The sequence below is a fragment of the Narcine bancroftii genome, chromosome 4, assembly GCF_036971445.1.
Source record: "Narcine bancroftii isolate sNarBan1 chromosome 4, sNarBan1.hap1, whole genome shotgun sequence".
NCBI lineage: Eukaryota > Metazoa > Chordata > Chondrichthyes > Torpediniformes > Narcinidae > Narcine > Narcine bancroftii.
In genome coordinates this window covers 283935255-283959855 of record NC_091472.1, presented here as the reverse complement: position 1 = coordinate 283959855, position 24601 = coordinate 283935255, and the positions used below count along the sequence as shown (strand labels likewise).

General features: G+C 39.7%; 1 protein-coding gene across 1 annotated transcript in view; it reads right to left on the bottom strand.

The window, feature by feature from the left end:
- LOC138762464 (inactive dipeptidyl peptidase 10-like) overlaps positions 1-24601 on the bottom strand; it is a 497046-nt gene that overhangs the window by 59968 nt on the left and 412477 nt on the right. Inside the window, exons 12-14 of the mRNA XM_069936223.1 lie at positions 12065-12156; positions 8000-8047; positions 4344-4465 (exon numbers count right to left, since the gene is read on the bottom strand). Of these exons, the coding sequence (XP_069792324.1) occupies positions 4344-4465; positions 8000-8047; positions 12065-12156 (262 nt within the window). The remainder of the gene's footprint in view (positions 1-4343; positions 4466-7999; positions 8048-12064; positions 12157-24601) is intronic.

The window sequence follows — 24601 nt, the reverse complement described above, 5'->3', positions numbered from 1 at the left end:
GAAGGTTAACCTGTCCCATAGTTTCCGCAACACCACTCTCCCCTCGGCATCTAAATCTCGGGATGGTGGGAAGAATTTTCCTGACAGGGTTAATGGGGTGCCGTACACCATTTCCACAGAGGAGGCCTGCAGGTCCTCCTTGGGTCCAGTTTGGATGCTCAGGAGGATCCAGGGATCTCATCCACCCAGTTGGAGCCAGTTAAATGGGCCATGAGAGCTGACTTCAGGTGGCAGTGGAAGCATTTGATGAGGTCATTGGATTGCAGGTAGTAGGCAGCAGTGTGGTGCAGCTGAATGCCCAGGAGAGTTGCCAGCTATGTCCACAGTGCCGATGCAAACTGTGCACCTCTGCCCGTGGTAATATAAGCTGGTATCCCGAACCTCACCATCCACTGCATGAGCAGTGCCCTGGTGCAGGAATCAGTTGAAGTGTCTTTTAATGGGATGGCTTCTGGTCATCTTGTGGGGCAATCTACCACCATTGGCAGATATCTGGTGTTCTGGGAGACAGGTAGTGGGCCAACGATGTCGACAGATATATGCTCAAACCACCTTTTTCGTAGAGTTGAACTGATGGACGGGGGTCTTCACATGTTGGTGGACATTGGAGGTCCGACACTGGGTTCAATTGTGGACTAGTTGGGCAACTTGCTTCCTCAAACCGTGCCAACCGAACAGCTCTGCCACCATGTGGGTTGTGGTCTTTATGGATGGAGCCAGGGGAGGAGCCAGCCATCAGAACAATACATAGACAGTGAATTCCAGTTCACTACATTCTTACTTACACTACATGCCACAACTTAAGGCATGGAAAATCTGGCATCTCCATTGCTGTGGTACGACCGGGCTCAGTGAACTAGTGCAAACGTCGCACAGCAGTGTGTTGGAGTTGTCCAGCAGGCTGATGTCCTCAAAGGGAGGCCAGTGATGGCTGTGCACAATGCCTGAGTTTCCTCATTCTCTTTTTGGGCTTGTGCCAGCTTGGAGTCATCCAACCCGGGGGACAAGGTTCGGATAGTGGATTGCGGGAGTGTGTTGGCCACAACATTGTCCTTGCCAGAGAGGTCCCGGATGGTGGTGGTGAACTCCGATATGTACGATAGGTGGCATTGCTGGCACGCTGAACAGGTATCCTTGACGATAGAGAATGTGTACGTGAGGGGCATGTGGTAGGTAAAATCCGTGAACAGCCTGCCCTCTAGAAAATAGGAGAAATGTCTAATGGCAAGGTAGAGTGCCAGGAGTTCCCTGTCAAACGCACTATATTTAAGCTCTGGGGAGCATAGATGGTGGCCAAAAAAGGCCCAAGGCCTCCACTGTCCATCAATAGACTGTTTAAGGACACCTCTAATGGCTGTTGCTGATGCATCAACACTAAGGGCTATGGGCACATCTGATTTGGGGTGTACCAGCAAGACGGTGTTGGCCAGGATGTTTTTAGTTCCGGTGAAAGCCACGTTGGCCTCCTCTGTCCAGCCGAGGATCTTGCATTTGGCTGACATCATGGCGAACAGGGGGTGCATGATGCGTACTGCCCCAGCATGAAGCGGTTATAGACAGTAACCATCCTGGTGAATTCCTGGAGGACTTTGAGGATGTTAGTACAGGCAAACTGGCGCATGGCTGAAACTTTTTCCTTTTGATGGTGTTGCCCCGTCTGAAGTGATAATGTGGTGTTCTAATTGTTTGGAGTCTTTCCCGAACTGGCACTTCGCCAAGTTGACCATGAGGCCAAAATCAGACAGGCGTGTGTAGAGTTTGCGGTGATGATCTTTGTGTTCTCATGGTCCTTGCTAGCGATGAGTATGTCATCTAAGTAGATGAACACAAAGTCAAGCCTCTGCTCACCATGTCCATCAAGCACCGGAATGTTTTTGCCACGTTCTTGAGGCCGAACAGCATGCAAAGGAATTCAAAGAGTCTGAAAGGGATGATGATGGCCATCTTTCCAATATTGTCTGGGTGGATGGGGATCTGGTGATAGCCACATGCCTGATCGATCTTTGAGAAAACATTCGTGCTGTGCAGGTTGGCTGTGAAGTCTTGTATATGCGGGACTGGATAGCGGTCAGATGTGGTGGAGTCATTGAGGCAGTGGTAGTCTCCGCAGGGCTACCACCCACCTGAGGACATGGGGACCATGAGAAGTGGAGAAGTCCACAGACTGTCAGACCTGCGGACTATGCCCAACTTCTGCATCCGACAAAATTCTTCTTTGCCCAGTTGCAGTTTATCCGGGTGAAGTCTTATAGCATTGGTATAGAGCAGGGGGCCCTGAGTTGGGATGTGGTGATGCACCCCTTGCCATGGCATAGTGGAGGTAAACTGCAGCCTGAGGTTGAATGGGAATTCACTGTGCCACCCTTGCACTCACTGTGGCCATGCTTGAATTATGAGCATTGGTTGCTTTAAGCTGGACAATCTGGAATGTCTGGGCATGGACCAGGCATTTGGCCTTCACGTCCACCAGCAGGCTGTGCGCTCATAGTGGTTTGTCCACAGCAGCGAGCATGAAATTCCACTGGAACATTTCTCTGCTGAGTTGTATTTGGACATTGTGCATGCCAAAGGTCTTGAAGGTGGTGTGTTTGCTACCCAGAGGGTGGGTCCTCATGGGTGCATTCATGTCTCCAGGGCGGTTGGCGAGATTACACTGAGTTCAGCACCCACGTCAACCAAGAACCATCAGCCACTTGCCTCGTCAGTAATGTGCAGTAGGCTATTGGTGTGGCCAACTGTCGTAGCCATTAGCGACGGCTGGCCTGGCTGTTTCCTGAAAATGAGCAGGGCTGCATTTTCGCACTTGTGCCCCTCAGCATTGGTAGTAAAAACATCAGGTAGTGTTCGGTGCCTCTGCTGGCTTGCTGGGGCACGATTGTGCTCGGTTCAGGTGGAGCCCGGTCTACTGACCCGGATGGGAACGAGCCAAATGGTTAATGGCAGACTTGTTTTGTGCACCACAGGACATCTGCTCTGGCTGTGACCTTGCATGGTTCTGAGAAATTTTCGTCCGCCAACAGCAGTTGTATGTCATCTGGTATCTGCTCCAGGAAAGCCTGCTCAAACATGGGACACGGCTTATGGCCCTCTGCTTGTGCGAGCATCTCATCCATAAGGGCAGATGGTGCTCTGTCTCCGAAGCTACCCAGGTGCATGAGCCTGGCAGCGCGCTGTCATCTGGATAGGCCAAAAGTGCTTGGGAGGAGTGTCGTGAGGACTGTATATTTACTTTTATCTGGAGGGTCATTCACCCTGGCCACGGTCTCTTGGTCTAGGGAGATGACGACATGGTAAAACATTGTTGAATCGGAGGTAATCTGTCTGAGATGAAATTGTGCTTCCGCTTGCCTGAACCAAGTGCATGGGCGAAGTGTCCAGAAGGTTGGCAATTTCAAAGCCACTGCATTGACTGGTGCAGCGTCCATGGTAATAGAGTCCAGAATCGTCTGGTCTCGTTGGGTCATCAATTGTAGCGGTAGCTACAAGGGGAAGTGAAATGAAGAAACTGCTCACTGTAAGTCGCTTGCACTTCCAACATTTATTTTTAAATTCAAACAGCTCACGCTTCTCCTTATAAGGCTGCCCATAAGTCCTGCCCACATGCAGGCGGTGATGTCACGGCACAGCCAAGTGCGCGTGCGTGGCCTGCTCGATTGTGGAAGAAGATGCACCCAGTGGCGCCATCTTGACACGGTTGCTCCACTGCCACAGCCATAACAATGTGGAGCCAGTTTGCCTACGTTCAGATGTGCGCTACCACAATAGAAAACAAATTCTCAAGCAGGACTCATGACGTCTTTATAAATGAACTTAATCGTTATCATTTTATAAATATCTAACAATGTCACAGAAATATCTTATGAATATTATGTTTCCTTGAGCAGTATTTCAATTGAACTCAGATTTATAAAATCCTTTGCTTTAAGGAAGAATTACAATTAAATCATTGTAAAAATATACTTGACTGCACAACTAAAACATAGTTTTGCTCAAAGATCATGTATACGCATTATTAACTCTGTTACTCTCTACAAAAAAAAAATAGCCCATTCATGATCAAATGGCAAGAAGAGTCCCTCAACCCTAGAAAGTGAACTGGTTTTGGAATCACTCAAAAGTAAGTCGGCAAGTAATCACATATTGAATGGACGTGTATATACACTAACTGAATCCCAAATATTAAATCAATGCACATGAGATCATTTGTATGATCAGCAAGAGGACTATCTGGAATAAACCACTGCATATTTGTCATTGCTTTCAGCAAAAGCAAGAAGATTTAAATATGGAAAGACTGCAAATCAGTTGTACTTATTGTATCTCTCAAATTACACAGAACCTACCTTCACAGTGCAGGATGAAGTGTTCATTATTGGGACTGAATTCTGCACTGAAATAGGTGCAGTTATCCTTCTGGAAGTTGCAGGAAAGACACTGGCGGTGAAATGATCCAGCCGTGTGAACACTATTTAACAGAACAAGTCAAAACCAGAAGGTTAGAACACTGAACAAAGAAGTTTTGTGCTAACGTGCTGTAACTGAAAAAAAAACAATGAAAATTAAATGCACTGAAAATTTAACTCCAATAAGCATACTGCTGGAAAGTCAATGTCAGAAATCTGAAATGACAAAAAGAAAATGCCTGAAGCACTCAGAAATCTGGGTGAGGAGACAAAGTTGCAGTTGAAGTTTCAGATTGCTTAGATATTGTTGAAACCAGGACCATTTACTGATGAAAAACACATCCAAGTAAAAAGAGGGAAATTAAAAGAATGGCTTGTTATTAGGTATGAGAACAGCTTATCAAAATAAAACATGAATGAAGGAAAGACATGCAATTATCAAAATTCAAAGTTCAGATTTATTGTCAAAGTACATAAATGACATCAGATTTAACCCTGAGATACATTTTCCTGTGGCCCAGGCATATATTCATCAGTAGAGCAGAAAAAAACTGTACTTAAGATATGTATACAAAGAGAAAAATGTAAATGAAGAAAGAAATGTAAACAAATTTGTGCAACACTGAAAATAAATATTCAATAATAAATAAGTGCAAAGTAAGAATCCTTAAATGAGTCTCTGATCGAGATTGTTGTTTCAGAGTCTGATGATGAAGGGGTGGCAACTATTCCTGAAACTGGTGGTACAGTCGTGATGCAGCCAGTCAGTACACTTTCCACTTCACATCTATAGAAGTTGGCCAAGATTTTCGATGCCATGCCAAACCTCCCCAAACTCCTGAGAAAAATAGAGGCGCTGACGTGCTTTCTTCATGATGACATTGATGTGTTAGGTCCTGGAAAGGTCCTCCAAAACAGTGACTCCTAGCGATTTAAATTTGTTCACCTTCCACCACTCCTGATAGATACCCCATTGATCACTGATCAGACACCGCTGGTTTTCCGGTTTTCCTCTCCTGAAGTCCACAATCAATTTTAGGTGCTACGAATGGTAGATTGTTGTTAGTACACCATTCAGCTAAATTTTCAATCCCCCTCCTGTATGTCGACTCATCGCCCCTTTATATACAACTCATTACTGTGGTATTGTCAGCAAATTTGTAGATGGTGTTATTGGTGTTCCGAGCCGCTCAGCCATAGGTGTAAAATGAGCAGAGCAGGGGATGAAGAATTCAGTCCAGTGGTGCTCCGGTACTAATGGAGATTGTGGAGGAAATGTTCTTACCAATCCACACTGACTGTGGCCTTGAGATAAAGAAATTCAGGATCCAATGATACTGTAGGGTATTGAGGCAAAGAGCATCCAAATGTACATGCATTTGCTGTCCAGGTGTTCTAGGGCTTTGTGTAGAACCAGTGAGATTATATCTGCTGTCGAACTGTTGCTGTGGTGTGCAAATTGGAACGGATCCATGTCACCACTCAGACAGGAGCTGATGTGCTTCAACATCAGTCTTTCAAAACACTTCATTGTGGATGTGAGTGCCACTGGTCAGTAGTCAGGTTACCACACTCTTGGGCACAGGAACGATTAAGGTCTGTTTGAAATAGGTGGGTACAACACCCTGCCTGTTTGAGATGTTGAAGAAATACTCTGGGGTAATGAGGCCTGGTTGTTGAGCACTTGAAGTACTCAGCCGGGTACCTGTCTGGACTGGATGCTTTCCTTGGATTCACTTTCCTAAAGGTAGCCCGCACATCTTCCTCAGATACTGATAGTCGAGGATCATTGGGGACATGGGGCTGCACTGTGGCTCTTGTCCTGGTAGTCAAATCAGGCGTAAAAGTCATCGAGTTCATCTGGGAGTGAAGCTTTGCTGTCCCCAACTTTACTGGATTTGGTTTTAGAGCAGGTTATGACCTTTAGGCCCTGCCAGAGCTGTTGGGTATCTTTCGGTGTTTCCATTTTCATTTGGAATCTTCACTTCACCTGTGAGATGGCTTTTTGTAGATTGCACCTACTCCTTGTGTAGAGTTCTGGATCTTCAACCTTAAATGCCGGTGATCTGGCTCTCAGCAGGTCCTGAATTTCATTGTTTATCCAGGACTTCTGGTGACTTCTGGTAGGCACAGGTGGCACTTCCTGCAGTCACAGAAGTAGGTGTCAAGGGGGACATTAGTAGGAAGGTAAGAGTGGATGAGAGTCATGGAAAGAGCGGATCCTGCGGAAGGCAAAGAGGGGAAGATGTGTCTGGTGGTAGATTTACATAGGAGTGCAATCTAACTCAATTAGCCTGGAAGACAGTTGTAAAAGGCAGATTATGGCAAGCGTGCAAGCAAACCATTTACTTGACTTGTACTGATCGGGAATCTGCTTCATTTTTACCGGTTCTGTATTTCCTAATAGTTTTTTATGACAAACATCTCTGTATTTTTTTTTAACCTTCTCTCCTAATTTTTATCAAACATAGTCACCATATTCATCCTTGGTGAATACTAAAACCCTGGCACACGTCGGGGTAGGATCTGTTGCATTTCATGTTCAATTTCAAGTTACGGCACAAAATTGACACAAATTTAAAATTGGACATTACAATTACTATTGTGAAGGATATTTGTTTCTGATGCAGATTTCATAGTTATTAAATTGTTCCACTACAAACTATTAGCTCTCAGCTTGGGATTCAGACAACCATATTTCAATGTTATTACTTGAGCGTAAAATAAGAGAGAACTCTTGGCTGATTTGATTCTTCAGGTAAATGAAGTTTCATTCATGGTGAAAGCTCTCTTTTCCTACTTTGGATTTAAAGTTGAATTTGAATTCCACAAACAAAATTTGACAGCATTCTGTAAGGTGAGACATTTTATTCAAATTATAAAATTGATTATCCTGCTTCAGATGTATATGGACTGTTTTGTTAATTTATCATTACACTCCTTGTGGACATTTTACCTCCTCCCCAATTCACAGTTCCTTTGGTTGATTTATTTATTGTAAGCTGCAATAAACCAACTTGATTTCACAATATGCATAACATTGGATAGAGTACGAATTTAACTTCCATTTGAACATTGGTTGTGCATCTATTTTGTTCTGCATGTGGGCAGGGAATGAAATAAAATATGAATAAAATTGGTGAAAAAATTATTCATTTAAAAAAATGAATGAGGCACATTAAATAAAGATAGCTGCATCAAGTTTAAATTGATGCCCAGGTAGAGGAGACATTTTCTTGGCAAAATCAGTAAGCTCAAAGGCTATTCACTCTCCTTTTGAAATGTCTACCTTTTTATTCATTTAAAAAGGTAAAGGTTTCCATTATTGTCACATAATATTACATTAAGAATGTAACATACATGAAATTCTTTAACTTTTGTCTATCATAAGGCAGACAGAGTTGCCACTTTGTTCAGTGCTCCTTACAAAAACCTGATGTTCCTAGGCAGTCTCCCCTCCAAGTACTGACCGGGCCTGAGCCAACTTAACTTGAGACCAGACAATCTCAGGCACATTCAGGCCATATTAGGTGCCTATTATAGAGTTGGGAAAATGTTATATAAAAACACATATGATTCGACTGGATTCTGCTTACCTGTACAAATGTCTTGCTCTTGGGGAATCTTCAGTACTCAGAAAATATCTAGTGGATGAGATTGGACGACATATACATATTAACATTATTTTTAGTTTTAATATGTAACTGTTGCGGTACACTTGGAGGGAGTGGGCAGAACCAGCGCGAACAGCTCCCGTCTTGTGATGGCTAGACACAACAGCCTCCTATCTACTGGCAACTAGCCACTACAGCCACAAGGCATAATGACTCAGCAGCACCCATAGGTCTACTGACAGGCCCTGGCCTACTCAACGTAGTTACGTCATGAGGTCGTTAGCACTTCAAATGGCATGATGCCAGGTCACATGTTGTGTGTCTATATCAAGCCTGATAACACTGTAATAAACACTTTTCGCTGGCTGACAACTTTAGGAGTGGGCTTGTTATTTCAATATGATGGCGTATAAGAACAAACATCATCCGCCACATAATAATATTTCTTGGCAAAAATGTTTAGAATTCCCTTTATTTGGTCAGGTTAAAATTATTTAATTGCTGAGCGACATCACAGATCTCAAAAAGGGACACCAATACCTTGCATTATATGATGATGACCTGTTGACTTTTAATGCATTCTACATTCACATGCAGTTGACATTTCATATAAAGATTAAATAATTTAAAAATGATAGATGACTTAATTTCTTACTAAATAAATGGCCAGGAAACTTGTGTACAGTTAAATGACTGTATTAATCACTTTATGTTACAGGGACCTTGATCCCTACCTTTCAAAGGGTTGGCAAATTACTTATTCTAGCTTGGTCAGAATGGAATTTACAGAGTGTTTCTTGTGATAGGGTCTCTGGCCCTATGATTTGGTTTTTCCCTGAATTTAAAGCTGATGAGATCATATCAGCCTCCTGTGAGTACATTTTCATTGATTCATACAGCATGGAAAGTGGCCTTTTGGGACATCAAGTATCAATGCCAGCACTCCACTTCACCTTCTATTCAGTGTTTCCTGTATCCTTCAAATACTTTTGTGTCATCTCCACCAACTCCTCATGCACCGAGTTCCAGGTTTTAACCACCTTCAGGATGAAATAAATAATTTTTTCCTCAAAATCCATGCAACTTACCACCCACATCCCCAAGGTTTACGGACTCTGCTCATAGACACTTCTGCTAAGGGATCAAGTTTCTCACTATTATAATATTGTACACTTCAATCAGGTCACTTCATTTTCTCCACTCTAAAGAAAGCTAACCAAGCCTATTAAATCCCTTCCCATAGTTGAAACACCTCATCCCAGGCAACATCCTGGTGAATTTCCTTTGCACCTTTTCCAGTGTAATCACTTTTTGAACATACTGCACGGTAACAGGCCCTTTTGGCCCATGAGCCCATGCCACCTAAATATACCCAATTGACCTACACCCTTGTTTTGAAGGGTAGGAAGAAACGAGCACCCGGGTAAATTCACGCAGAAAGCGCACAAACTCCTCAGAGACAGTGTGGTATTTGAACCCCAGTCCCAAATGCTGGCGCTGTAACAGAGTTGCACTAACTGTGCTGCCCTTGTGCTAACCGAACTACTTTTTTTTTCTATAGTGAGGCAACCAGAAATTCAATTACTACTTCAGTTGTAGCCTAAATTGTGTTCCTATGTTCTATGCTCTGGATAATGATGGCAAGTATCTCATATGCTTTCTTAACAATCTTACTACATTTGTTGAGGCCTTAAAAAAAACATTTAACATATAAACGAAATTCCCATTATGTTTAAATTTTGATAATTTTCTTCATTTCAATACTGTTTTATATAGTTAGTGAATTTTATTGTTGTAACCAAGTGAATACTATGGAGAAACCAATTGTGAGGCAATCCATTGAGAGTAATTATAGAGCCACCTCCAGTCAGCCCTAGGAAAGGTCAAAATCATAGTTCTCCATAATCACCCACATCAAGGTCAAACAGTTGCTTCTGGAATGATGGTATGGATTTCAATGCGCACAATCTGCATTGAAGGATAATTTCAAAAGAAATCTAGTGGGTGGCATTAAATACTAGGCACAACTTTCATTCATCTTTGAGCCTGAAATGGAGCTACCTACAGAAGTTTATCTACATCTTATATCTGCTATGCGACAGCATACAATATGATATTAAGCAATAGGGACACAGCAATCTTAGTGCAAGTTCATGTAAAGTTAGGCTGCATTATTCTGGCAATTCTTTCCTCTGTCTTTCTCACTGCAGTGCTGTACCTCATTTCCAGAGAAGCATCCTGTTGGAACAGAACTGAATAATAGGACAAATGGGGAAGCTGCTCAAACTTTGTCACTGAAAATCCAGAATAATTTATTCCAACTTCGTTCTTTGACCTACACTATGCAGATGAATCCGGGTAATCTGAATGTATGGATGCTGAACTCCAAGTCATTGTTGACTCTTTAACTGAAGCATGCCAGTGAGTAGATCTTATTTACCATCTGCAAAACAATGGTTCTCTAACAAGAGAACAGTCCTCTTCAACAGCAATGCTTTACTGAAAAAACATATAATTTTTCATATTTCAGGAGTCACTTCTTAATGAAGACAAATATTGATTATAAAGTTTAATACTGTCCACAGTACAGATTTTGGCCATCAGAGTACAGAAATATTTCAAGATTATACCCTCAAATCTGGCACAACTATCATGGTCTTCTGGTGAAAATCCTGCAACAGTTGCAATAAGACCTGGAGGAATACCAGTTACTCCACAAAATCCTCCAAATCCACCAGTAAGGTAAGCAAACCAAATTTACCCATCCCCAGACAAAATCCCAGCAATGAGCTTTTTATTATGCATAGTTGATTCCCATGTGTAGGCCATGATGTTCACATGCCTTACATCATTCCCACTGAAGGATATACTCTATTTGTGAAGTGTGACATGGGAAGAGATTACCAAGTGGACAGAGCAAGTATTGCATCACTGCATGGTGCAAGAACTGCTCTGCCTATGATCACAAGTAATGGCAGAGAGTTGTGAACACAGCACAGGTAACCATACGTTGTTTCCATCTATGCAGAACAGCAGCCAAAACACTCATCCCATCCTGCCACACCCTCTCCACCCTCCTCCTGTCAGGACAGAGATTAATGAGTGTGAGATCATGCACCACCAGATTCAAGGGTAGTTTCTTTCCTGCTGTTATCAGGCCCCTGGAGAAGCCTCATACTTATAAAATAATTTTGCCTTTTCTCTGTTCTAATGGATCTGATCTCTCTCTGTAACTCTACACTCAGTACTGTGTTGCTACTGCTGTACTACATATGGGTTGCCTTGCTGGAATTGATTGCAAAACAAACATTTTCACTGAACCTCAGTGCATATAACTCAAGGATGCTTACAAAGCACCACTGGTGGATAAAGAAAACAACCATCTACTTGTATAATTCCTGTCCCATCACCATTAAAAGCAGAGACACAGCATTCAGAATGCCATTTATTGGGAAAAGCCTAGTTGAAATGGTAGACGAAATGCATCAGCTTCATCTCCCCGTCTGTCCCTCCGTACCTGTATCAGAATATGTAGGTCACATATTGGTCTCATGAGAATCAATAGAACTGTAATAGCAGCAAGTGGATCCCAACGGATTTCATTAAAGGAGATGAGGATGCAAAAAAATTCAAAGTCTGGCATATTTAAAAGTTTTTAGAATCCCCATCTGATAAAAGCCAGCTATCAAACTTCAATAAGATACAGCAGTGAAATAATTCCAGCCTTTTACTCCCCATCATTCAGCGCCACATAAAGGTCATGTGATAATTTAGTTCTGACATTTGATCTTAAGCAAAAAATGCGCAAGATAACATAATACGATTCTGTATTATTTTAACATATTACACCACGGTGTACAAAACTATCTCTGGCTTGGTGAAAATTTGTGGTGGAAAAGTGCATTATTTAAGAAATAGATCATTAGTGTATTTCATCTTACCATTAACAGGAAAGTGTTAGAAGTAACTACTTTGTAATTGTATTCTTATTGCAAATGGTGTCATCATTGAAGCAGGATTAATTGTTAGAGAACAGAATTGACTCACATCTTCTGATGCACTTCATCATATCCGAGGATTTGGGTGACTTCCCAGTTTCCTGATGTCAGATGTCGAACGCTGCTCAGTTCACTCTTTGGCTGTAATTTTTAAATGGAGATATTAGTAACACAAAGATTGTGATTAGGAAGCTACAAAGCCTCATATACAATAGTATAGAGGGATAATCACCTTCACTATATACCATGATATGCAAATACATTGAAATTTAATAGTGAAATGCATAACTCTAACAAATTGGATGATTGATTTTTAATATTCTATCCATTATTAATGAGAAGGGCTTAATTTCAATTTGATTATTCACATTTTATGCTGTAGCTTTTCTTGAACTTGGAAGCATAATTTTTAATTATACAGTTCCATGGTAGTAGTATTTCAAATGCATATTAGTTGCAGACACAGAAAGCGTGTTTTTTTTTCCTCCATTAATTGATAGAGTTGATTGGAGAATGTTATTTGGAACTCTAGTTCATGCACGTGACAGAAAGGATTTTTTTTCCAGATAGAACGATTGAAGTTTCAGGCACCAATCTGGATACACACATTGAACACTTGATTTAATTATGCCACTGCATTCAGGTTCTCTGGTTGTGAATCCTAACATTGATCTATCTCAAGGCTATTTAGTCCTATTGCTTTTTGAGAGTATGTCTCCAAGATCTTCTATCCCTGGGGATAGAACACATTTCTCTTCTTCACTACGGTCATCACCTCAGAAACGTACGAATCCAGTTTTCTGTTGTGCCACTAGTTTACATGTCAAAATGAGTTCCATACCTAAAATCAGAATTCATATCTCTATTTTTAAGTTTGATGGCTTCATAATGCATAGGCCTTCAGTGAGAATAACAACCACCCAAGTTCAAGTTTACATCTCCTGTCACATTATACTTGGTAAAGAGATATGGGTTTGTTTCACAAGCTGTTCAGCAAGTTAACTCTAGCATGCACCCAGAAGTACAAGGTAGAGGAGCAAGAGCATATTACAGTATGTAGTGTTAGAGCGGAAAATCAATTAGCACAGCGCAAAGAGAGGAGAGCACGAGTTGCATGCAGTCATCGTGATCATTCACAGGCTGCCTGATTGCTTCCAATGTAGGCAACATTGCAACTCTGTGCAGCCAGAAATTAAAATGAGCAATTAAAACATACAATTAGAAATTAAAACGTGCAATTGTCAAACTTGTTCCTTGATTATAATTATTAAATACAATTGCTTGATCTCTTTACTAAGCCCAATGTTTTTAAAAGATAAATATATGTTTGTTCAATTTGAAGAATACAACACAGTACACCATAGGTACAGGCTCTTTGGCACATGACATCTATGCCAATCCTAATCCCCAAAACAGTGAAGCAAATGAACACTTTGCTATAGTGTTCGCAAAGGAAAGGGACCTTGGTGAATGTGACTTGTGTAGAACAAGCTAAGGCGCTGGAGGATAAGAGGAAATGCTGGATCTTCTTAAATATATTTGGACAGATAAGTCTCTGGGTCCAGATGTGATGTAACCCAGGATATTTCAGGAAGCGAGAGAAGAGATTGCTGGTGCATTGGCAATGATATTTGTACCCTCCCCAAGCATAGGAGAGGTATTGGAGGATTGGAGAATGGCAAATATAATCCCCTTGTTTAAGAAAGAAGCAGAATCCTGGGAATTATAGACCAGTGAATCTCTCAAACATTTGGAAAAGATTCTTCAGGACAGACTTACATGCTTTTAGAGAAGCAGGGTCATCTCGGGTATAGTTAGCGTGGCTTTTTGAGAGGCAAGTCATGCCTCAAAAGCCTAATGGAGTTTTTGAAGAGGTAACAAAAGAAACTGATGTAGTCTTTCTGGATTTTGATAAGGCATTTGACAAGGTCTCCCATTGTATACTCATTCAGAAAGTCACGAGGCAGGAGATGCAGGAATCTTGGCTGGCAGATTCAGAATTGGCTTGGCATCAGAAGGCAGATAGTGATCATAAATGGAACATATTCTGCCTGGAGGTCGGTGAGTAGCGACATTCCACAAAGATCATTTCTGGAAAAGTGGCAGTGGAGTTCCACACCAATCTGATTTTATCTTGAACTCCACTTTTGTGTATATTCATTATATCCCTTGAGTTTATGGTCAATAAATGTGGTTTCCAGTAGCATTCTTGCATTGTTGTCGGATTCCAAGATTCATTTTCATTAATAACATTGGAAAACACTCGGGCTAACATGTAGTAAATTTTCAGCTACCTACCAGAAATGAATTACCAGCTAAATGACTCAGAAGAAGCCAGGACTATTATTACACTAAAATCAGCCATGCACAAGATGATGAACTATACTTAGATCTAGCTATAAACATTTTATACATGGCCATGAACTAATACTGAGTATTAATTTCAGAAGCAATTAATTCTGAGGTTATATTGTGCAGGAATCATATTTTATGATACTAAGATTTTTTCATTGATTCAATAAAGCAAATATAGTTAAGTGCTGTGCTGAACCATTTGGCTTGCTTACATGGTACTATAAGAGTTCAGACTGGAAAGTTAGATATAATTCAAAATAAGATTTGAATTATCTTTTAAACTTACATTTAAAGCAATAGCCACTTTCAAGAGGATTTTCTTTAAAAAAATACTGTACATAAAACATCTGACAATTTTCTGCAGGCATGCACAAATTACTGTAATCATTCTTAATTCTTGCAATAGTTTTATCTTGCAGCTCATCACTATGTACTTGGTTGGTGCTCCGTGAGTGGGATAGTTATGTGGAAGCGTGTCAGTGGTCTATTATGTCTGAATTGGGCGACTTGAGTTTAAATTCTCATGTTAACTGGCACATTTATTTAGACTGGACTTGAAGTAATCACTCAAGTCTTGCAAATACAAAATTAGAAATAGAAGAGGAAATAGTTGAATTACTAAATAGTTATTCTCCAGAGCTATTTTACTGGTGGTAAAATAAAATCATTTGAAATTTGTGTAAAGGTGAGAATTAACAGATGCCCTAAGCTATTTGGCATAAATCCAGAATGCAAAAGAGAGACATTTTTCAAGGCATTATCTGAAGCAATGAAAGATTCATTGTGTACTTGTACTAAAGAGGGTCTTTATGAATGAAAGTTGGCAAGAGTAATGCCTGTGTTTTTCGAAAGGGAATGTCAAACTCTAACCATTAGCCTTATGCCAGATTTATTTGTGAACAGAAGAAAATTATCCTTCACTCTTACAGTCACCATTCACCTCGGTTGCAGAAATAATCTGACTAAAGCCGATGCAGTTCATCTCCTGGGAAGCCAAATTCAGTTCAGAATTAAACAGCTTCCTTCTCTTGAATTAACTAAATAGCCTCAAGCTGACTGCTCTTTTTCCAAATTTTTGCATTCCCATGTTTTGAGTTCAGAGTTCAACACTTCAGCATTTGTCCTGAACCACATCATGTAGTAACAATTTTTAATAACATAATTATGTAAAAAAGCAAATAATAAATATTGAAGTTTTAATTTATTACCACTTAAGCTTTTCATAAACCCTACAGAAAGGATTGGAAGAGGTTATCTGTAGAATACCTAAGACTTCTGAGCAGATCAGAAATATTTTAATTTTTTTTCCCCCAGGAGCATCTGTTATACTGTTCCTTTCAGAATACCAAAATCTCTGGCACAAATGAGCTTTCTTACATAAACATAACTAGTGAAATCTGAATAAATATCCTACAATTTGAAATAAATGTCTGGTAGCATTGAATTAGGGCATCAATAATGATTTAAAACTTTATAATTTTATACACCAGTTATATTTAACTCCTGAAAAATTTAATTCCTTCATATTTATATTTTAGGTATCATAAAGAAGTAGGTTCTTTTTCACATTCTACTTGGTTAAGTGACACTTAAACTTTTTTGGACATGACTTAAAGTTTTTATAGAATGTTTTTAAGATTGAATTGTTGATGGAACCAACGTTATTTTTATTAGGTAATGTTAAAATTTTAGGTTTGAAATGGAGATTAACTAAGTATCAAATTGCTTTGGTTGCAGCGAGAAAATGTATAGTGATAACTTGGAAAAATTAGATTGATTTAAGTTTGCAACAATGGCCTATGGAATTGAGATCATGTATTCCATTGGAAAAGATAGCATACAATTTACATGATAAATATCCTTTTTTAAAACCGGAAAGTATGGAGCCCCTATTTGGTTTATATGGGTTTAAAGTTTTGAACTTCCTATGGCCTTTTGTGGTGGTGCTACCCTAATTCATTGTATTTAGTTATGTTATTGATGATTGAATCTCCTTTCTTTCCTTCTTCCATGTTTGGGGTTAGCAGAGACGGGGAGGGAGTGGAGGAAGGGTTAGTGGGGTGGAGGGAATGGGATGAGGGTTCGAGGGGATTCGGTATATACTGCATGTTTTCTTGTCTATGAATAATCATACAAACATATTTGAATGTATTGTGGTTTAAATTTTTAAATAAAGTATTTTTAAAAACTTGTAAAAACATTCTAGTAATACTGGAGTCAGAATTATGACATCATTTCATTCATAAATTGCTGCATAAATATTAACTGAGTAAATATTGATTCTTTTTATTCTAATCTTTTGGAGATCTGCTTTGACACCAAATACTTCAACTTGTATATCGAAGTATGATTCTCAACAGTCACATTCCATTTTGCATTGCCTTATTCCATTACCCAGACCACTCAGCTGAGGAGTTCTCTTTTCCTTCTTAATTTTCTACTGAATGATGTTTAAATAAAACAGGTCAACTCTATGGAGAAGTCTCCGTGTCACTGTTATTACTGAATGCACTGTGTGAGCAGCAGTTGCTGTGCCAGGCCAATAAACATTTGTCTTTTTGTAAAATATAATTTAAAGGCAGGTTTTCTTTCTATAATTTTCTGGTTTTCTGATCCATTAAATATGTACTATACGACTTTGGAGCACAATGGTAATTACAGATCAACAACAAATAATTTTGCAAAGCGCAGGTCTGAAATGCAAAGAAATCTGCATTAAATGACATTACTTTCAGAGAGTGCTGCCATCTATCATCCATGACAAGAATAGGCAACAAGCTATTTCAGGACACTCCAAAGGCATTGCTGAAAATGAAATCTCATGGACCCAGAAATTCTTCAATGATCAGGAAGGCTCTTTGAACATACAATGTGTTTAAGGTATATATGGATTCACAGGTTAAATAGCCACTGTAAAAACATTCTAGTAATACTGGAGTCAGAATTATGACATCATTTCATTCATAAATTGCTGCAGACTACATGGGAAGCCATCCATCTTGAATCTACTAAAGATGCAACAACATTTCCCAGATGCTACACACTCAGTCTCTGACTCCTCCTGGTGGCAGCACTGTATCACTACAGATTGAGGATACAGTACTGCAATATTCTATAGTGCCCAGGGCCTACAGTAAGTTGGGCAGGATAGCGGGTTGTAAAGCAGAATCTTTGATGGAGGAAGGTTTTGCTATTTAAGGTAGATGAAAGCAGTTCCAAAGATTGCCATAAAGTAAGTTGGTATATTCATTATTGAACCTTTTTCCTCAGAAATTAATTTACTCAGCATTTATAAACATTGTGCTCTGTGATAGAATTTCTAGGCTGCTGAGTCTAAGTCTTTTAAGAAGTTGATCATAGCCTCAGACAGAATGTAGATGTTCACGTGAATCTTAAAATGAGAAAAGGAGACATAATGGGAAGAAAATAGATAAATATTCATTTGTGAGGAGGCTTTTCAAAAAGTTATGCAAAACATCAATGGCGCTCTCCAGGATGAAGAGCTGGTTGAAGCTGTCGGGGTGACTCTCTTAAATTGTCCCCTTATCCCTGCTTACTTGTGAAGTTTGTTCAGTGTAAGTACAGTATACTTTAGTATGTTTTGCTTTAAAACTGTCTATTCTTAATGCAGGTGTATTAGCTAGGCATTGTACGAGTTAATCTCAAACAACTGGAAAATACACTTATCCGGCATCTAATAATCTCTCTAGATGCCGAATACCTGGGATTTTACAGTATTGAGAAATCAGATAGCAAAATTAAAGATTTACATCTACCTCATCCAATTCAAAGTGTAAACTTTAAATTTATGCTTTTGATGATAGTCTACTACCGATACCTTTGTGCTGGAGAAACTTAGCAGGTTACGCGATATCTGTAGGAAGTAAGGGGAAACCAATGTTTCAGCCTGAGCTCTTTGACAAGCTATGAGCTAAAAACAGGTAGGTGCCTAAGTGAAAAAAGTGAGGAGAGAGGGGGACAGAGAGGAGAGGAGCAAGGATGTGCAGGAGGAGGGGCAGAAACTAACAAAAAAGAGGTGTATATAGATGGGAGGGCAGAAGAGAAAAGGCTGAGAAGTGAGTGGGAGAAGAAATCTCTCTGAACGGAGAGGGGGTGGGGAGCTGGAGGAAAGGAGACAGAGGGATAGGGAAAGGGAGAGACTCAGGGGAGGGGTTTAACTGAAACTTCAGATGTCAGTTAATGCTGTCTGATTGATGAATGCCTAGATGGAATATTAGGTGTTGTCCTTCCAATTTGTGGTTAGCCTCAGAGTAGCAGGGCATGAGGCCATGATTAGACATCTCAATTGTGGGAATGGTATGTGGTTGGACACTGGGAGGTCCCTGTTATTGCAGTGGCAGAGTGAAGGTGCTCAATGAAGCAATTTCTCAGTCTAAGTCCAGTCACTCTAATATAGAGGAGGTCACAATGGATGCAGTAGATGACCGCTTCACTTGGAAGGACTGCTGGAGTCCAGAATGATGGTATGGGAGGAGGTAAGGCCACAAGTGCAGTATTTTATGTGGTCACAGGGGTAGGTAATGAGAGGATGACTAGTGGAAAGGGATGAATAGATGAGGGAATCACAGATGGAGTGGTCAATGCAGAAGGCAGAGAGAAATGGGAGGATGTTACGTAGTGGGATCATGTAGTAGATGGTGGAAATTGCAGAGGATAATATGGTATATTGGGTATAGTGGCTGATGGGGTGGCAAGTGAGGACAATGGGAATCCTGTCCTTGTGGCATCTGTGGGCAGAGGAGGCCAGGACAGATATGCGGAGGATAGAGGAGATTCAGGTAAGGACTGTGTTGCTGGCAGTGAAGGTGAAGCCATGGCTTTTTGAAGAAGGACATCTCAAATGATCTGGAATGGAAGACCTCATCCTGGGAATAGATGACACTGAGGCAGAGGAATTGAGAGCATGGGGATAGGAGGTAGAGGTGTAACTGTGGGAGTTGTAGAAGATGTAATTATAGAGAGATACATATATAGGTTTGTAGAAAATGTATCTATAGAGAGTATGACTTCTGAGACAGAGATTGAGAAAGGAGAGAGTATTGCCGGAGATAGACACAAGTTAGAGGTCAGGATGAAAATTAGCAGCAAGTGGATAAAGTTGACGAGCTCATCATGGGTGCAGGAGGTAGCCCCAATGTGATAGTTGATGGTGAAGATGAAGAGTTGAGGACCCTTGCCTATGTCGGATTGTTCCACATAGCCAACGAAAAGGTAGGCACAGCTGGGATCCATGTAGGCTACTCCCTGGACTTGCAGTAAGTGGGATGAGCTAAAGGAGATGCTATTGAGGTTTGAGTCCAAATTGTTGGTTACCCTTTACATCCTATAGCTGCTGTGTTACCTGCTGTGTTTCTCCAGCCCCTTTGTGCATTGCACATATATCACTGCATCTTCAAACTTTCCTGTTTAACACTAATACATTTGGAAATTCTTTGGTATGGAGGTAATTTCAGATTTAAAAACATGAATATGCATTCATCATTGCATTATAAAAACATACAAAAGAGTAAAGCATTTCTCAAATTAGATTTAGCAGAATCCTCTGAGTAAAATGTAGCTTGACTAATTTTCTTACTTTGATGCAGCCTAGTGTCTTTAATCCTCACATGATAAAAGAGAAAATGAAAGGATATTAAAGCACAGGCTCAACTTCTCTCTGGCAAGATAAATTGACTACAAATTCCCAGATGCTCTTTCCTGTCACTGAGGCTAATTGTTGTGTGCCAGATCTCTCATATAATTCTCTTTATTGTGAAGTTGTCCTTGAATTGTGCCATTTCTACCTTGCTACTGGTAGTTAGTTTTTAATTTTGCTAATATCCATAAAGGACATTATTTTTACATGCTTTGTTTTATTATGATCCCCAACAGGGAATGCTATTTTCAAAATTTGAAGATAAATTTAGTTGTCCATGTAAGATCATTCCTCCTGCAATATATACAGAATGTTGAGCTTAATTTGATACTAATGCCATTCAAAGGATTAGTATGATATAGAATTCAACATATGACCAACTTGGTTCCACAACAATGTCCATTTTTACAGGCCCTTGCGGCTTACGAGTCTGTGCTCCCCATATACACCAATTAACCTACAATCCTCATATGTTTTTTTGAAGGGTGGGAGGAAATTGGAGCACATGGAGGAAACTCACGCAAACATACAAACACCTTACAGACAGCGTCAGATTCTAAATCAGTCACTGGCGCTGGAATAGCATTGCTTCTTCATGGTTAGAGGAGGAGGAACATGATGCTACAAGCTTTATATTTGCTTTTTTCCACCAATGATCAATTCTGACAGATCATAAAATGTTGGTTTAATTGGATGTTCACTCTGAGGAAATCTGATGCAAATTTGAAAAGAATGTCATCTTGCAGGAACTTGTAAGAGGCAGAAAATAAATAGACTAGCTGAAGGCAGCACAAAGCACATTCCCATTTACTGATGCAATTATTAGCTTATTAAGATTTATTTACGAGGTGTTGGTGTTATTGACAAGGCCCAATATTTAATGGCCATGACTTGCCCCTTTCAACCTAAATGGTGTATTAAGCGACTCTAGAGGATAGAAAGGATCAGCCTAATTTCAATACGACTAGAATGAATACAAGAAATCTCCATCTTTAAAGCCTGATCTCCAGTATTTCAGAAATTGAAAAAGAGTGCAGTCTAAGTCCTGAATTAGCAAAACTAGAATCTCATTTATTGTCAACATTAGTTCCCTTCCTGATGTGTTCAAGGTCGATTTTTGCTCTCTTAGCTCATCTTGGCCTTGTTATGTATGTTCCTTAATCTCAGTTCTTCTCCCATTAAGTTACTGCTGACTCAAATTTCCTTTCTGACTCCCTACCAAATGGTTGATATTATTAACAGGTCTTCCTTTTCAGGCTCTGGTACTCACCCCTTTCAAAAGATCATTATGCCCTGGCTCCAACCTTTCTAAAGGTTGAATGTGCTGACTCTTTCTTTCCTTGAGCACTTAGGCTCTCTCCAAAATGGTTCCATTCTTACCACAGTTCTGAAGCAGCTCTTATCAAAGCCATTAATGGAACACTGCATTATGACAAAGGTTATCTGATGCACTTTACTCCTCTCAGCTGATCGGCAGCCTTTCATGTGGTTCCTTCTCCAATGACTCTTCACAGCCATACAGCTGGATGACCCCGCAGTCAATTGATTCTATCCTTATCTGTTCACTTTATGCCAGTAAATCACCTACAATGGTTTCTCTTCAGGTAGCTTCATCATTTCGCTGGAGTGATCTTTAATTGCTCCTTCATCTGCAGCATCATTTTTTCCGATGAGACTTATGATACTTCACCACTAATGTTTGCCAGAAGTTTAGTGATATGTTTACAAAAAAAAAAATCCAATTAAATCTTTCAGGGACTGAAACCATTTTAAATTTAATTCCCAATCCACTTCTCTGCTGTGTTGATGATGCAATCTAAATAGTATGATGTTATTGTTACATTCAACATCCAGAAAAGTGGACTGGAGTTAAAATCCAATGTCAGATCAGCTACGATTGAGGCAGGTGGCTCAGAGATGCACAATTTGGGATACTTATTATTCTTTTCAACCATTTAATTCCAATTTCCTTCTGAAATGAGCAATCTACCATTTTATACTACTGTAATAATATCTCACATTTATTTCACTGTAAGCAAGCTTCTGCAATAATCTAACATTATTGACAAAGAATTCCAGGTGAAAAAGAGGTTAAAAAAATTCTGTCGTGCAACAAAATTCAAATAACTATTTTCTCCCCATCTTGATCAAAACAATTTTCTTGTTATCTGGAAATAGAGAAAAAAATATTTTCAATCATATAGAAAGGGTTACATAAGGCCTTACCAAAATGTTAAATACTTAAGGATATACATCACACTATTAAATAATAATTTAAAGCAGTTGGCTCGCAACAAATTTTATTTCTTCTCATCAATGCATGAGACAAAATAAAATAGAACTTTCCCTCCAGGGCATGTATTGCATGTTATGTTACACTTGATAACTCATGTCACCTGTTAATCTTTGCTTCTCCAATGGCAATAAGTTTAGTTCTGGAAATCTTATAGCCTTGAGCTCTAAGACCTTGAATTATCAATGAACAAGCTCTCAAACTGCAATACCCTCTGAGATAGATGGCCCAGAACAGAAAATTATATTCTAAATCTAACTTCCAGTAAATCAGCTAGCTATATGTGGTGTCATGGAAGATTTAAACCATGTTTTTTTTACTTTTGCAGCCTTTGCTTCTACAAGGCTGAGAACCTGCTTGTTGTTTTAGAATCAGCAGACATAAGCTAAATTCCACTGAGGAGCCAGAGATGCAGTTTTCTGATGAAAGGACATCTGTGTACCAAGAACATTTAATCTTCCTGCTTGTTTTGGTCACAGACTGTCAGAGGCCTAGCCTTGATGCAAAATAAACCATTGTATTCAAAGTGATAAGCTGAAAATTACGTTATTCGATAGAAGCCGAGGCATGCTAGCTTGCTCGCTTATCTTTCTTACTGTGCTGGGAATAGTTGCTTGGGTAAGCAGTTTTTGGGTAATATAAGCCATAGTCCCGCTGCTGAAGTTTGAGATTCTCCAAGAGGTGGCAACATCTCTCAGCAAGAGAAGAATTTCTAGAGTCCAGCTCATGTGAGGATTAAAAACACTAGGCTGCATCAAAGTAAGAAAATTAGTCAAGGGAGGTGGAGAAGCTGCTACCGGCGCCCCGACAACCTACTACAAGTGTGCAGTCATTGCCTCGCTTCGGCAGTTGGGACCAGTCTAGGCGTTGATAAGTATAGTTGGGAAGGGCTAGCATATTGTAGTTTGAAATCGGCTTTTGAATTTGTAATAAACATTTGTATAAACTGAACTGCTCTCGGTGTGTGTGTCTATTTTCTTTCGGTAGTTCAAACACTGTGACCAATCTAAAATGAACAAAGTGAGAGGTACAAGTTTACCCAGGACATGTGGTCAATGTTGCTTTGAAATGTTTTTGATTTCTTGTGACCTGCTGATCATATGATTACATGCTGAAAAATGGGTGCTCTACTCAATTAAACCACACTAATCCTTTCTCTGCAGTGAATGTTCTGGATCAGGACCTCAAACATCTCATTTTAAAACTTGAAATTTTTCTGGACCCTATAAGCCAAACAAAACAAAATAGAAATTAAGCACCCGATCTGGAGAAAGCTCCCACAAAAAACATGTGATGATAATTAGATATCTATTAATGGATAAGTATAGATTGGAATCTGAAAAGTAATGCCAAAGTATTTTTCATATCATGCCTTTGGGTGTATTAAATCAGGAAGGAAATTGGACCTCAGCTTGAATATGACACCTCTGGCTGTAAAACACTTTGGGAATGCATTCACATTTCAATATAGGTTTTTCTACACAGGTCTGATTCACTCTCTATCGGTAATATAACCACAAAATATTGATTCAAATTAAAAAGAGCACTTTACGAAACAGCATAAAATATTGCCAGCACCTTGTTATGGCTTCTCCATAGGCAAACCAATTATACTCCATTATGCATTTGACCAATAGCTCAGAGAGCACCTGCAAAAAAAGTGCAATAAAGAACTAACAATTGAGGTTGAACACTTTGGCCAATACTGGTTCCAGTTCTCGCAAAGTGTCTTTGATGTGAGAACTTAACAGTTTCACCTACTGCTGTCTCAGTTGTTAAGTGATTCCAGCATTTTCTGCTTTTATTTTATATTTCTAGCAACTGCAGCATATTTTTGATTTTCACCAGAGGAAGTAGTTGGCCACATTAAATACTTTTATAATTAGGCACCTAATATTACACAATCCACATGTGTTGCAAAGTCTCTGGACAATCGTTTTGGCTTAATGGTGTGCCATTCATCATTCATTCATTTACTAATCCTATGTTTTTTTTTAGAATATTTTATGCAAAATCAACACATATGAGTTATAACAAATAATAAATCATAAATCACAATATTACAATTTACCAATATATGTTGATTAATATATAAAGAAAGGAGAAAAAAAACCTTCAAAAAATAACAACTAATCCCTCTCTCCAACCTTCACTAAAACCTACTAAACAAAAAAAAAAAACACATAATAACATACCTATATATCGATTTGGATTGCTTCGGAGGACACTCAAGGATCTCAAAGAAAAATTTTTTTAAATAAAGCCCGTACTCATTTTCAGGG